General features: G+C 45.5%; 1 protein-coding gene across 2 annotated transcripts in view; it reads left to right on the top strand.

Moving 5' to 3' along the window:
* LOC146805169 (uncharacterized) overlaps positions 1 to 16,248 on the top strand; it is a 182,432-nt gene that overhangs the window by 139,905 nt on the left and 26,279 nt on the right. For both annotated transcript variants that reach the window (XM_085622361.1, XM_085622360.1), the window contains exons 7-8: positions 10,282 to 10,345; positions 11,136 to 11,198. In XM_085622361.1, coding sequence (XP_085478487.1) covers positions 10,282 to 10,345; positions 11,136 to 11,198 — 127 coding nt within the window. The remainder of the gene's footprint in view (positions 1 to 10,281; positions 10,346 to 11,135; positions 11,199 to 16,248) is intronic.

Genomic DNA, 16,248 nt, shown 5'->3' with positions numbered 1-16,248 from the left:
CTGACAATTACATCATAATAATATAGCTTCTGTCAAATATGGCCCAAAAGGAGAACTGATGGTCAGTTTTTCTTTAAAGTGCATCGTAAAACAAGGCTGCATACTTGCGTCTAACTTATTCAACTTTTTATTAACGATATAGGTGACGGACTACTGAAGCTGAACCTATACCTCCAAAGATATGTATGCAACCAGTATCGCTTAGTGTAGCTTTGAAGTGCCCAAGCATTCTAGGTGATAATTGTCGTGCTACCCCCTACATCTGTCACTACCATGGTCATTTGATCCAGCACTGATTGGGCGACGCCCAGGATTCCTTGCACCTCCATTTCCACCCAACCCTCACCCCTATCTTCTCCAGTCCCTCAAACTGTACCCCACCTTGCCTGACCCCACATCTTGATGCAGGATGTCCCTGGCTAACGTAGAACAACATGAATTTCCCCATGCCTCCTGCCCAGTCCCCTTACCTCCTCTGGGTAAACATGTCCACCCCTAACCAAACAATGTTTCACCATGTACAGGCAGCCGAATGGCCACTTAACCCCTGCCCCAATAGTAGATAAACTATAAATACAACTGCTATCTATTGCAGCAACAGTGTCACTATGCTAAGAATCGCACATCAAAACAGGAGAGTACCCATGCACCCTCCGCCCAAAGGGACAGATCGATATCCAGTTGCAGAGAGCAGGCATCCCTGGTGTCCCTAACTAATTATAAGAGTGCACCCCGTTCTGTGGAGTGTACGGAAATGGCCTGTTTCTTCTCTGTAGGAGTCAGTGACTCACCCTACCCCACCATGTGGAGTGCGGCTCACAGCTCCCTGGGGCTGCCCTGAACACGAGTATGATGTATGAAGTTTATCTCCTGGTGTGGCAGGAATGTCCTCCCAAGTCCTGTGACGCCTGTCCCTGCTTGATGTTGGTCCCGCAATTTGTTTGCCTCTGGTGCCTCGAGCACGACCACGGCATTAAGAACTGTGTCAACTGTTGTTCAATGAATCTGAAGGCATTGAGGGAGCGTTCTCTCAAGTTCCTGGTGGCTGGACATGCAATGCTGTGATGGTCCCGGTCTAGTATGAGAAGAAGGTCCCCGAATCGGACGCAGAGCCCAAAATCTTTCTCACACTCGAAGTTGTCGAGTCACTTGGGTAAGTCCCACCGCAAGAAAAAGAGTAAGAAGTTGAAGAGGTCTTTGACTTTGCCTCGTTCATGGGCCAACGAGACAAGGGCGTATCACCATTTGAGTCCAGGCTCCACGGTCGAGCCAGCGCATGAGTTTCTGGGAGCCAGAGCGACCCCCGATCAACTCGGAGTTGTATGAGGCCATGCGTCTCCTATTTAAGCGGCCCCTTCCCACTAGCATGCCTTTGGGCCCGAGGGTTCAAGATAAGCCCCTACTGGTTCCACACTGGGAGCTCCCGCCCAGGCACCAGTCAGGCCCCTTGGATTCACAGATAGATCCGGACTGGCACCAGTCATACCTCCTCGACCTTCTCCGGCGTCTGTCGTGACGCCGATGCTCCGGGCGCCAGCGTCTCCATTCTGATCCCTGACATGGAGTTGGAGGGGGGGTGTTCGGCACCGACTGGATCCATGCCTTCCAGGTCGGAGCATTAAGCCCTATTTCTATGGGCTAGGACTTGGAGAGGTTTGGAAGAGGTTGCTGGATCCTGAGGGACACTCGTGGCTGAAGCACCTATGTCAACACATTCATTTTGAATGCCATTGATGGCAGGCTAAGGTCCAGGACCTCAGCCACTCATCTCGCCACCACTGAAAGGACGCACCCTCCACCATAGTCACGGTAGGGGAATAAAGCATGCCAGTATCTCGAGAATTATCCAGCATATTGGCCTCCGTCTTTACACCGGTCTTTGCACCAGTCTATTTGGGGATCTTTAAGCCCACCTCTGGGTAGGTATTGCTTGGGTATCTAGTCTAAGATAAGGAATCTGCGGCTAGAAGTCTCTATCAGATGAACAAGTTACTTACCTTCTATAAGAAAGTGCTCCTTTTGGCATGGTTATCCCCCACTTTTTGCCTGACTCTGAATGCAACTTTGACTGAATGTGCACTGGGTCCCTGCTCATCGGGTTCCCAATGTAAGAAAGTGCCCTCTGTTTGCATGGTTGCTGCCACTTTTTGCTTAATTGCTTATTTACTTCGACTGAGTGTGCCCTTGGCCCCTGCCAAACAGGTGCCCAGGTCCTATATTCTTTCCTTAAAACTGCATTAAAAACAAAACCCAATTGGCACTCTCTGGCCACATGTCAGTCCCTTGTAAATGGTACCAAGGACAGACAGACAGACAGACAGACAGACACACCACACACACCACACACACCACACACACCACACCACACACACCACACACACACCACACACACACCACACACACCACACACACACCACACACACCACACACACCACACACACCCACACACCACACACACACACACACACCCCCGCCAGCCAGCTCGAGGACCCAGAGGATCTGCCCTGCCTTCAACCCCCAAAGACTTTGTCTCCCATGAGCACCGGATTTGGTCACCCACAGACTCTGGCCCAAGCCAAAACTGTGAGTCTGCACCCCACACCCACGGCCTGAGTTCGAGTGGCCCAACACCACGAGGAGGTCTCCCCGGTGATCCTGACCTGAGATCTGGTGATCTCTGACCTGCCTCGACATACTGCCTGCAGTCTCTTCCTGGAGGATCCCCGCGACCGGAGCTGGTAAGAAAACCTGACGCCTAAAGACACCCCTGCACCCGAAGTACCACAGCCTTGGGTGGCCCAACCGACGGTGTCCCAGCATGGGCATCCCAACTTATCTCTCCAACCGGTGATCACCTCCAGAAGATCTGCGTCCTGAGCCTGCAGTCTTTGTTGAAACCGGAGAATCCCTGTTGCAAACATTAGGGCTCCTAACGCCAAATCAGCACCCTGCACCCAGCCGCCGCTGCGGGTGTACTTTGTGTGCTAAACCAGATCCCCCTTTACCCTGAGCCTAACACCAGGAGCTTTGCTCCCACAACCTTGTGGCCTGCTCGTGGGCAGCCACCAACCGCAGGCCCCCTATCCCCTCCATTGGATAACATTCGGCCTCAGCACTCTGCACCCGGCAGCCTTAGTGCCGCTGAGGGTGCTTTGAGAGTGCATCCTTGACTTTGGGGGATCCCTGAGTCTAGCCTCAGAAAACCAACTCCCACAACAAAGTACTTACCTGATAACCAATAACTCTATTTCCTCCCTTAGGATACAATTGACTGTTTACTAGTGAAAAAGTTTCTAAGTGTGGAGTTGGAAACTCTATGAAGTCTATATAATTGTGTTCTAATAACAAAATCGCATTACTTACCTTTTATTCAGGAAATGTCCCAGTGTAGTATTCAGGTATACTACACTGTGTAAGAAAAGTATTCTGCAAAGCAATTTAACCGATACTACATATGTACAGTATTTCCAAGTATTGCATTAAGTGATTTATCTATTACCAAAACCAAAGTATTTACAACTGTACTGTTTACTGCAAAGTATCAAACCACTTACCTGCACCAGGCTTGACTTGGCTCTAGAAATAAAATAACCTAATAATCTTCTTGAATCAAACAAATTGGTCTAAGTTCAGTCTTTGAGTGTGTGACATCATTTGCTGATTGAGTGTGTACCACAAATGCTTAACATTGCCCTCTGATAAAGCATTACTGCTCGCCCACACTACCACAAATGGAGAGTACGGTGCTATCTACTTTTACCTCTGCCTACCTTTGGGGTTCCACTGGACTCTGTGCACACTAAACCTCATTTTGGTATAGTTTATACAGAGCCAGCTTCCCACACCCGGTGCTTCTATTCTTTCCCAAAACTGTACCTTTGTTTCCACAATTGGCCCACATGTAAGCCCCTTGTAAACGGTACCAGTGGTACCAAGGGCATTATGACCCGAGAGGATCTCTAAGAGCTTCAGCATGTATTTTGCTCCCTAAGAGACCCCTCACCAAACACATGCACACTGCCCCTGCAGCCTGCGTGTTTTAGTGCAACTAAAAGTGGAGAGCCGACCTGGCACATACCCATGTGTTCCAGGCCTGCCAGCACTGCCAAAAGCATAGGTAAATCACCCCTACAGCAGGGTTTGCAGCCCTGAGGCAGGGTGCACAATACCTCTTGGTACCAAAGATCTCAGATTAAGGGGCCCACAATGATGCCAGTGTTGGATTTATTAATAAATGCACTCATTTGTGCCCCCTGAAATCCTACAAAACTGCGAGTGTGTAGCTGACTGAGCTGCACCAGCCTGCCACTTCCACACATGTTTCTGACTTCCTGAGGTGAGAGTCCGTGAGTCAGAAACAAAGCCTACTCTGGGTAGAGGTGCTTCACACCTACCCCCAAGGAGGAATAGCATTCAAGGGTGATGAATGCAAAAACAACAGTTGATGGACAGAATGCAGAACAATGTCATACATTCACCCCAGTACAGAGATCTGGGCCTAAATCCATCGTTTTTTTGCTCACCATGCCATTACAGTTTGAACCCAGCCATATGCAAATCAGTCTTGACCCTGTGCCTCATGAGAACAGTCCAGCCTGAACTGCCAAGCCAGGTCCTCCCTGGACTGGAAACAAGCATCCTAGGACCGGTTTCAGGGTTTCACCCCTCTTCAGCCAGTATAGCTTGATTCCTGTGGCATCAATTGTGTGTCTTTTGATTTATCGCCCTAAGTGAGCCAGGTATGCCAAGACGTGGGTCCTGGGCTCACTGTTCCACTGGAATCAAGCTATCCTGGCTGAAGAAGAGTGAATCCCTGAAACCGGTCCTAGGATGCTTGATTCCGGTCCAGGGAGAACCTGGCTTGGCAGTTCGGGCTGGACTGTTCCCATGAGGCACAGGGTCAAGACTGATTTGCATATGGCAAGGTCTAAACTGGGGTGGCATGGTGAGCAAAAGAATGATGGATTTAACCCAGATCTCTTGACTGGGGGTGAATGTTTTAATTTGTCCTGCATTCCGTCCATCAATTGTGTCTCTTTTGATTCAAGGGTGATGAGCCTCAAAGGCTTCCTTCCCTTTGTTATGCTAGCCAGGGCATCTCCAGCTAGTGAAGATGCCTGCCCCCCTGACCAAGCTCCACTTTTGGTGGCAAGGTCAGCAGGAAAATTAGTAAGCAGGACCTCTGTCAGGACCACCCCAAAGGTGTCCTGATCGGAAGTGACCCCCTCCTTTGAAAATCCTCCATATTGGATGTGAGGCTTTTAGCCAATAGGATTAGGGGTATGTCCCTTTCCCCAAAGGGAGTGGATAGACAAAGGGTGTAGTCACCCTAAACGTAAGTAGCCCATTGGCTACTTCTTGCCAGTACCTGTTAAACCCCTGAATTTAGAGACATCTCTGAATCTTGATCCTCAGATTCCTGTGACATAAAGAAGAAGGACCGAAGAGCCTTGCAGCAGTGAAGATTCCTGTCTGCAGCCCTCGAAGAAACTTGCTCCAAAAAGCAACTCATCCTGCAGACCCAGCGACCTCCACAACCCTGGGAGGACTGCCTGCCTTCACTGAAGACCAAACACTCCTGAGAACATCGGCCCTGTCCACAAAGAAAAAAACAAGAAGAGCTCTAGTGTCCTGCTGAACCGCACAGCCAGCCCTCCGGACCAGAGTCCAAGTAGCCTACCAGTGCTAAGACAGTTCCCTAGCGGTCCTGAGCTCGATGTCATCCCAGAATGACCTCTCCTGGACTCCACGACGCCTGCAGCCTCAACCGTGACTCGCTCCTGTAAGGATCTTCTGACCTCAAAGGAAAACCCTGCACCTGCAGCCCGACCTTAGGGAGCCTGACCGACTGTGCCCTTCAACATCCCAACTTACCTCCAGAGCCACCAGTTCTCTTCGTCCAGCCAACTTGTCCGAGTCTGCAGCCTGTGTTCAAGATCTTAACTCTCCATTGCTTTGGGCGACCAACGCTCTGCTGCCACTCTGCAACTGGCCTCCTCTGGGCCGCAGAGGGTGTTTGGTGCTGCCTCGTGGCTCCCCAGTGCTGGTCCTAAACCCCGGAGGTTAACCCCCAACTCCGATTTGATCTGCCTGCAACCGGCCCCCAGTCTCCACTGACTAACATTGGGCCCCAGTGACTGAATTTGACTTCTGAACCCGGCCGACCTAGTGCCGCTGGTGGTGCAGTCTCCACACTTACCCAACCCTTGCCCAGTTTTGGTCCTAAAACCCGAAGACTGGATTTGTAAGTCATGTACTTACCTTTGAAATTGCATGATTGTTTTCCTTCCATAGGTTAACATTGAACTGTTCGAAAAATGCTGTGTTCACTTTTTATACTTAAAAACTATGATTTCACAAAACGTATTTTATAGGAACCAAGTATCTTTGGTTCTAAGTAATAAACATACAAAAAGTAATATTTTTACAGTTGGTCTTGGATTATGTCATTGAGTGTGTGTAATAATTGTTTCGCCTGAATGTGTGTACAACAAATGCTTAACACAGCCCCCTGATAAGCCTAAATGCTAGGCCACACTACCACAAAGGAGAGTATTTAGAATTATCTGCTTTAGCCGCTGTAAAGCCTCTGAGGACCCACTGGACTCTGTGCACACTATACCTTACTTTGGTATAGTATATACAGAGCCAGCTTACTACACCTTCGGTAACGCCTTATCTGGTAAACAGATTACTTACTGGCCCACCCATCCTTCCTGCTATGCGAACGGATTTCTAGGGAGCGGGCTTTCCCCTTTCAGGGCCCTAGTTTTCCACACCAGTGGTCCGTGTTCTTTGTGGCTCCGCACTCCAGGCTTAGAAAGTCGCAAAAAAAAAAAAAATCAGCGTGCTTAGGTGGCCCCAGTATAGGCATCGTGCATGTCACTTCGGATGCGGACGCTGCCACGTGGAGCCAAACGATGCCTCTTACCAGGGCACAGGGGTACTGCTCATGATCTAGAATATGAGTTTAGACATGGCACAAATGATCAGTTCTTAAAGTTGTACTTGGCCTTTATGGATCTCACGTAAACCTTTGCTAGAGTTAATAGAGACACATTATGAAACATGCTCCTGAGCCTGGGAGTGGATGCAGCCATTGTGGTTTTTATACGATCTTCAATGAGCATGTCTGCTGTTTGTTATAACAACGATGGCTCCTGTACTATGACATTCCATGTTAAAAGAAATGCATGTCAATGGGGCATCTGGGCTTTGTTCTTGTTTACCTTGTTAGACCCTGCATCTTTGCCATGTTTTTCACCTGTCTTTTGGCTTCTGCACTCCTGTTTTTTATTGTGTCCTGCATGTTATTTTTGCTGGCTTTAGAATTCTTGGCACTTTGCCACTGCTGATCAGTACTAAGGTGCAAGTGCTCCCTGTGTAAAATGTGATTGTAATTGGTTATCTGTAATTGGCCTGTTGTATTTACTGTTAAGTCCCTTGTAATGTGCACTGTGTGCGCCCAGGGCCTGTAAATCATATGCTACTCATGGGCCACATGAGTAACCCTGCAAACATGTCTCAGACCTGCCACTGTAGTGTCTGTGAGTGTAGTTTTAAACTGCCATGTCAACTTGGCAAGTGCATCCACTTGCCAGGCCCAAACCTTCCCTTTTTCTACATGTAAGGCAACCCTAAGGTAGGCAAAAGGTAGCCCCATGGTAGCCCCATAGGCATGGTGCAGTGTAGGTAAAAGTAGGACATGTGATTGTGGGTTTTACATGTCCTGGTGGCAAAATACTGCCAATTTAATTTGTCACTATTGCAAGGACGTTCTCTCTCATAGGTTATCATTGGAGTTGCCTTGTAACCTCTTACAAGTGTAACTTTCAATTGGGAAGCAATAGAGCTATTGAATTTGGGCTCCCTGGACGACGCAGAATTTAAAAATACATCTTTTAATGAAGGTGGTTTTTAAATAATTTGTTTGAAAATACCACTTTTAGAAAGTGGGCATTTTCTTGCTTTTCCATTCTGTGTCTCTGCCTGTGGAATCCATATCTGGTTTAGACTGACAGGCTGTTTTGTGCACTAACTCTAGACAGTCACACAAAGGGAGCTGTGGTGTGCCCTGCATAATCTGATAACCCATCACCAGGTTGGTGTGCCTTCCTGAGCTAGAGTGGTGGGGGGAGTTGTCACTGACACCTGATTAGGGCTGTGCCTGGCCTCTTACAATTCTGGCTCCACAAACTCCCCCCGACCCCCCCTTGTAGTGTGTCTGAAGCCAAGACCGGGCAAGGCAGGATCTGTGGACTACAAAACCAACATTTGAAGTATGCCTAATTCAAAGGCAAAATGAGGTTTAAGTATTTGACCTCTAACCCCACATGTTTGGAACACTTCTGGATCAAGAGGAGACTCTGCCAAGAGGAAGACCTGGAAAACTGTCAGGAGGGGTACTGTCCATTTGATGTGTTGCTTTGTTGGGTTGGCCTGCAGTTGCTGCTTCTGTCTTGGAGAGGACGAGGACTGGACTTTTGTTTTGGTATCCTGCTTGAGAAGATTCTCCAAGGGCTTGTGCATGCTTGCCTCCTGTTAAGAAGTCTCAGGGCCATCACAGACTTCACCTGCAGCCATTGAATTTCTCTGTTGGGAGTTCTGACCTGCCAAGTGGTGCCAATTCCAGTTCTGGGCCCGTGGAGATAGCTTCTGCTGCAAGAAGAGCTCAAAATCCACGCTTTGCCCTTCAGCTCCGTTTTTCCCTCAGCAAGCTTGCCATGCTGTTGAAAAACCAACGCACCGCCGCGGTGCGGCAAAAAAGATTGACACAGTGCCTGTCCGTGGCTGAGAGAACCTCCACATCCTGACTCCAGAGCACAGTGTCTCTGACGTCCGATACTCCCTCTCCGACCTTGTGCGAATGAAGAAATCAATGCATCACCTGTTTGTGGCTGGGAGAATCGACACAGCACCTGTTTCGCCACCACTGCATCAACTCCACCGTGTCTGGATTTTCCACGCATCGCACCTGTGCGCCAATTCTACATCAACGCTCGGCTTCAGTAAGGAACCGAGGCCGTGTGTCCGGAGAAACTATGCATGACCTCCCGGAGCAGTAAGAAATCGATGCATCACCTGGTGATCCGGCCTAGGTCTACTAGGTCTAGATAACTTGTCAAAGGACAAGTTTTTGTAGGGCCAACTCTTTTTCATAGCTAGGTGTGACCGGTATTTGACTGTGCTGGTACCTGATCTCCCCTTTGAAGAGGTAAGTAAAATCTGCTTATGAAGTCTATTGACTTGGTTTCTTATTTTGCCTCCCGTTTGGGCAAAAATCCTTTGAAAGCTTTGATGAAAACGTACCAGTCCAAATGTGTGACTGCAGAAGCATATAGTAGGTATATCTGCTTATATTGATGTCTTTTTGTTACAAACCATGGAAAATATATTCTCCAGACGCCTCCTAAGTGTGCCACAATATATTCTGAGTTACATATTACATCAAGAACTGGGATTAAGTTACCTTTCTGATATATTAGCTTTTCATCCTCATTTGAGATGGGCCGCAATCTGATCAAGGCCCGAGACAAAACCTGAATTGTGATTTGCTGACAGATTGTCTGTCCCTTGGTAAAGCACAGTTGATCCCATGGCTCAAATACATCGAGAGACCTCATTTGCTTCCATGGGCCATCATGATTTATTTGTTATCCCTGAAAAGATCTCAAAATTTGATCTGGACCCGCTAAACATTTCTCACCCTGCGCCAAGCAGATGGAGAAAGATTTAAATTGCCGAAACCTTCCATACGTGCGTATAGGCCCTTAAAAGCAATGTGTATCACTGAACCTTATCTTATATTTGTTACCCTTCGTAATCATGGTTTCTTGTTAACAAGGTTTAGGTTAATTTTATTGCATTGGCTATTGAAGGTCCCAAATAGATGGATTACGGTCAAAAGTGTAGGCCCTTGTGGCTGCGATTTAGATTCTCCACTGGATACCCTTAATTTCATCATTTTTTGTGTTTTTTATACTCCACTTTGAAAGATATTATATTTGCCAGCTTTTTTGTTTTTACAATTACTGACTGATTCACCTTTTAGTTAATTGTTCCGTTTTTTTTAACTGTAGCAGTCAAAATTAGAAGGCTATTTGATTGTTGATTTTATATACTTGTGCACTATATGTTTATAATCTTTTATGAATTCGTACAAATTCCAAAATAAAGGTTTTTTGTGAGGATGGAAGCAAATCTCCTTATAACACTCAGTAAGATTTGTAGCTTAATCATGAAATAAGGGAAATAAATTATGTTTTTATGTATTTATTTCAGTCAGAAGTTGGAGGCGTACAATAATCGGGTGAAGGTGGCAGAATGCACCCTACTGCGAGCACAGGTACATGTTTCATGTTGAATGGTCCAGGGGGGTTGGGATTGTGTGCTCTGCAAAATGCTGTTACACCGGGACCCCACTGCAGTTTGAGCTTTCACCTACAGACTGCTTCAAGCTATCTGTTGGTAAACACCTATTGTCAACAATGCTTACAGTGCACTCTAGGTCAACCTACTGTTTACCATTATTTGGCTTTCTAGTCAAACTCATTTGCTTGCATCTTATTGGATAGTTTTTCTTCTTCTTGTATTTACCCCTCCGATGGAACAAAGCTTCTTTACTGTCCTTTTGATTCGATGACTTGTATCCTTCCACTTTTCGTATTTAGGAAATTACTTTTTTCTTTCAACTTTAGCACTCCATGGGAGTATGTGCTTTCAAACTACCTTCCCGTATGCTGCTTCCCCCCATGTTCTCTCACTATAGCCTCCAACTCATCCATTGCTTCCCTCCCTAACCTACCCTGCTTTTTGTCAGTTTTTCTTCAGATTGAGCCCCCCAATCCGTTTCTTCCCTTAAATTGTTCTCCATTAGTCTTGCTACTTGGCAGTGTTTACTTTCCTCCACACACACACCAGCTTCTCCATTGTCCGCCCGCCCCCCCCCAACTCTCCACGTCACTTTTTATTTCTTTCCTTTCCAGACGGCCCACTCCAAGATTGGAACTGTGCAAACATAAACAAAATAAGGGCTACCTAATTAGCATTATCTTTTAAGAAAATCCCTGCCAATAAAGAATTTTGCTTGCAATTATTTCCTTAATGTTGGAAATGTTCAATTTTTTCCCTTGCAGGAGGATGTGGATGGATTAAAATGTCGAATTAAAAACCTCCAACAGGAAGTGGTCAATGCAGAGGTAGGTAAAGCTCTGCGAACAATGAGTATGCAAACTGAAGCATTACTGTGATCAATGTAAATGTATATACCAGAGGCTGGAGTACGGGTGAGGTCTGTTAGAGTGGGTGTTCCAGACTAGTCTCTTTATGGTATAACAGAATTTGATTATTCATTTAATCTTCTCTCCAAACTGTCCCAATAAAATGTAACCCAAACCACAGGCTTAATATTATCTTAAGTGTCATGATATTAAAATGAAAAAACCTTTAACTTTTAAAGTAAATGTATCATAATTATTTAATGTTTTCATCAGTTATAGTGATAGCTCAGATTTTCTGAGATGCTTCATGGGATGGCTTGGGCATGGAATATCCAACTTTCTTCACATTTGTGCTGTTATCTCTGCTAAGCAGGATGACTAGGAACCTTCTGATTTATGCCCAAGCAACGGATACCCTAGCTTTAGGAACAGCATGGTAATGGAGCAGTGTGTGTTTTCTCAAGGGCTGGGATTTTGCTTGCCTCTGTGGCTAAAGGCAATTGGAAAATTTGATATGATTCATAGAACCAGAGCGGCCTAGTGTACTTTACTGAGGTGGACATTTTGTGTGTAATTATAAGCTATTTATTTCACAATGTTTTCATATGAAACAGGCCTATGCTGCACACTTGTTTTGTGCAAAAACCTAAATGCATATATATATAAGTGCAAGTAGCACTTGTGCTCAGAATTCTTCCATTGGTACTTCATTTTTCAGCAGAGGTGGACTGGATCAGGGGTGTGGAATTTTATAAAAATATACTGGTTCAATCTATGCAGATGCATTCGAAATCTACTTGTCGTTTAACAAACGTACATTTGTCCATATTGGGAAAAGTCATTGGGGAGGGTGTTCTCACATCAGAACTCTGATAAATCTCTCTGATTAGGCCAGGGTTGTTCTAATATAGGATGTGTATCCTAACAAAGGCTGCAATTATCCACTTTTCTGATAATCTACATGTAGTGGCTTAGGCAGGAAGTGGTAGTTCTAGGGTGGGAAATTCATGCGAGTCTGTGCACATTAAGCAAATCGACTAACATTTATTTTGGCTCCTCCTCTTGACTCAGAGTGTGATCCATGGAAAATTTCGATCAGTCTTAGTTTCCTTATCTGTTAACATCGGGAGCACTTTGAAATGGAATAAATGTCAGTTAAAAGAAGCTCCTATTATTCTTGAAAAAAAGAGCCCTTCTTTTTAATGTGCCCAACCCGGGAACTGAACAGAAACATTGTAGCCCAAACAAAAAGGTCTATTTGTTTTTACTCTTTCCAAACCTGTTATTTTTTAATCGTTTTGGGTAACCAAATCAACGCACATACCATCCCTTACATAGTTCTTTGGGAAGGTTTGGTTGTATTGGTAAGCAGACAGAATGACATTCCCTGTTACAGAACAAGCTAGAATTAATGGCCTGTTCTGTCCACCCTTCCTCAGTATTGGCTGACGCATGAGCATAAACAAAGCACTGGCTTACTTTTAGTATTTTTCCATATCCATCTCCCAGTTGCAGATAGGTATTGAGTTGGTATCTCATATCCTGTCCATTAGAACATATATAAGTCCCCTGGCGATTACTACTATCGTAAACGTCACAACATACAGTACTTTACCGATCCTTTCCACTTTTCTTGTTGTCTCCTGTATTTTTCTTTGTCGAGTGCAGGTGATATATGGAGGATTACTTTCCATTATTGCATAGCCTGTCTGTAAAGACTGCACGTGGAGGGGAGGGTTTACAGGCACTTGCACTGCACTCCTGGTCTTCCTTCAGAAGACTCCGAAGTTCACTTTTGGTTAGGAGTGTGCACCCAATTTTCTCTGGCAGTTCACTGCAGTATTGTCAACTAGCAGCACCCGAATGGTCCATTAAACCTTTCTTACTAGAATGACTCCCATTTGTGGAACTTCACACTGACTCAGTGTCCAGGCTGTAGTTAATAGCAAAACTCAGTGGGTGGCTATTGGAAAGCTGCTGATATCAGGGAATGAATAGCTCAAATATTCTTCAACAATGCTTTACAATAGTCCAGTATTATCACATCCTCCAAAAGCAAATTACTAACCAATGTCTCTTGCGAGATCATGGGTCTGTATATCACTACTTCATGGGTTTTAAGGCACATCCTATTTGTTGTACTTAACATATTTTTGAGGGCTGTGGGAAGAGCATTGAGGCATTTCAGGTTTATTTCTGCACCTGTCTTCACCATTGTTTTTCAAAAATCCATTTTAACATTACACGACTACTGGCTGTGGTAGAGATGGTTGAATTTGAGTAATGTTTAGTACTTTACCAACCTACTTAACTACTTGGCCTGTGAAATGTGTCACATACTCTCTGACCACCTGTATTAGGATTCCATATCTTGAAATATATTCCTTCAACAATAGTTTGGCTCCTTCCCTAGTATCTGCATGTACACTATGGTACGGCTCCACCCACCTAGTGAACAGATATCCAACAACTAAGGCACACTGATGCTTAATGCACCTTTCCATTTGAGTAACATCAATCTGTATGTTTAGTAATGGGTCCCAAAATGCGCTCCCTGCTCTACTCAAATTGCTTGTCCAGGGCTAAAGGCAGAAATTGCAGTACTGTGTAGTTATTGCAAGAAAAGAGGAGACATGCCAGTGAAGCTAAAATACCGAGCCCTTTCCTCTTGGTTCACATATGCCACTGAATGGTACTTTAAGTAAGACCTGAAAGAAACTCCGGGCCACTCCTTTACCAGTGTGGGAAGTCCACAAGGCATCAGAAGCTGATAACACTGAGAAGAGACCTCGGACTATGGTCCATCTAGAGATTCCGAATTTCACAAGATCAACCAATAGGCAGTGTTTGGTCTCCAGAGGATACAGAAGAAAGGAATCCAACAACATGAGGGAAAGAAATGAGCTGCCTTAGCTGCCCAGCCTGCCAGAGCATTCCCCTTGATGATGCAATCCACAATTTGCTGATGTACTTTATATTTGACAAGAGCAATAATAGATATTTGGCGGTAAGATCCTTGAGGGTTGAAAGCATTCCCAAGACCAGACGTTAGATTTTGAGAAGGCCCATGTGGATTCAGAAGGGACTGCTCAAGATGGCCATGCCAGTTTGGACAGTACCACTTCCCATGTCCCAATCCTCTGCAGCCACAACAAGGCTGCATAATAATATTGTGGTTGTTGGGGGAATCCAGCAACCCTCTCTAGATTTGGAGAGAACCCCAGGCCAAGTCAAGTCTCACTCTGCAGTGCTGGCCTTCGTTAATTCCACACCTCAATTGCTATCCTTAATTCTTTGCTAAATCTCTTCAGGCTTTTTGGGGTAGCCCTCTTCCCATACTCACTTAGAGGCTGAGTAATTTAAAAGTGCTTTCAAGCTGCATCAGTTCTGGGCCAGCAGTGCAATGGCTCAGCATAATATAGGGCCTCCTACAGGTTCTTCCCTCGTCAGCCTGTGAGCACCTCCATCAATGGTTCTTGTTTTCTGCTGTAATCCATTAAGAAATGCCGCCACTATAGCAGCTTGACCTTTATAGGCTCTGTCCTCTATCCCTGAATATCTCTGAAGTACTTTATTTAACCATGTACTGTATGTAGAGTTTGACGTGCCTTAGCCCTGCTTTCAAGTAGTAATCTTTTTTTTGGGGGGGGGGGGGGGGGGGTGTTGGAGTTTTATATAGCGCAAACTTGAACCGAAGGTATCAGAGTGGCTTACATGGGCATTAGTTGTGTTACAGATGGACACGTTCATTTTTTTTGTTATGCATGGGGAGATTAAGTCATTTAACCAGAATTACAAGATGTTGAGCATCCCTGCCAAGACTCTAACCCGGTTCCCCAGCTTCAAGGTCGACCGCTCTAGCCGTTAGAGCACATTCTCCCAAGTTCACTCAGTCTTTTTGGGGTCCAAGCTTTCTAGGGCTGTTAGGATGACCTGCCTAAACATTTTCACCATGTCTGCGGCAGCCCCAGTATCTTGTTTCTCTTGGTTTGGCAGCTGAATGGGCCATTGCACTTTCCTTTTTTACTTTCTGCCATTAAGTCATGTGACGGTATTACAGACATCAATGCAAGGATGTCTGGATAGGATGGCTTATAAAATATTATGATGCTCTGAAGGGGCTGGGTACATTTCTCAGGGTCCTCCATAAAGGTTGGGACGTCCCTATCTAAACTGTGGGCATCCCCATGCATCAAAGGTACATAGATGAATGTTTTGTCCTGTCCTAGGGGACTGCCTGCAAGGATATGGTCATCAAAAAGGTAATTACTATTCTCATCCTTCTCTCCATCTATACTTGGACCACCTTTGCTTTGTATTACTTGGCCCTTGCTGCCATTTCTAACAACATGGACGCCCAGGACACGGAGAAGCTCCATAGCATCAAACAGCCCTCGAAGGACCTCTGTCTCCTTTTGTTCCATTTCCTTTCCTTAAAGCCTGTGACCTTCTGATCATAGGCCCCTCCTTTTTCAACTCCTTATATATGCAAGGTCAAATGGTGGATAACCTCATTAGTCAGGGAACTGTAATATAAGGAGGCTGGCTCCAAGTCTATCATCTTGGACCTCCTCTTAGTTGCAAAACCTAGTGCAACCAAGGGCTACAACCCCCTCCCTGGGACGGAGGAGCTCAGGGATGTGTTAGGTGATCAGAGCTAGGATTTACTAAATCCACTCGAAGTGAAGCACTATAGATGTTTTAGGTGATGGTTGCAGTGCGTGCAGTGATAAAGTGACTTAAAATTGGCTACCAGGAAGAAAACCACCTTTATACTGATCTATCCTGGTGTCAAAACTAAAACCAGTGCGTATGCAGCATAAACCAAATCACTACATTAGTCCGAAAAAAACAAGTCTACATGTTTCAGCCTTATAGATCAAAATGTGATCTCGGCATTCCTCGGGACCTAGGTAATATATCGCTACTGAAAAAAGAAGAAGAAAATATGTACAAGATTCTCAAATGATGTGGTTGGATTTGATACAACCTACATTTTCCTGTGGCTCCATTCTTATTTTAAGATGTC

Source organism: Triturus cristatus, chromosome 8 (genome assembly GCF_964204655.1).
Source record: "Triturus cristatus chromosome 8, aTriCri1.1, whole genome shotgun sequence".
Taxonomy (NCBI): domain Eukaryota; kingdom Metazoa; phylum Chordata; class Amphibia; order Caudata; family Salamandridae; genus Triturus; species Triturus cristatus.
The sequence above is the reverse complement of the archived record's forward strand: the minus strand, read 5'-3'. Positions and strand labels throughout refer to the sequence as shown.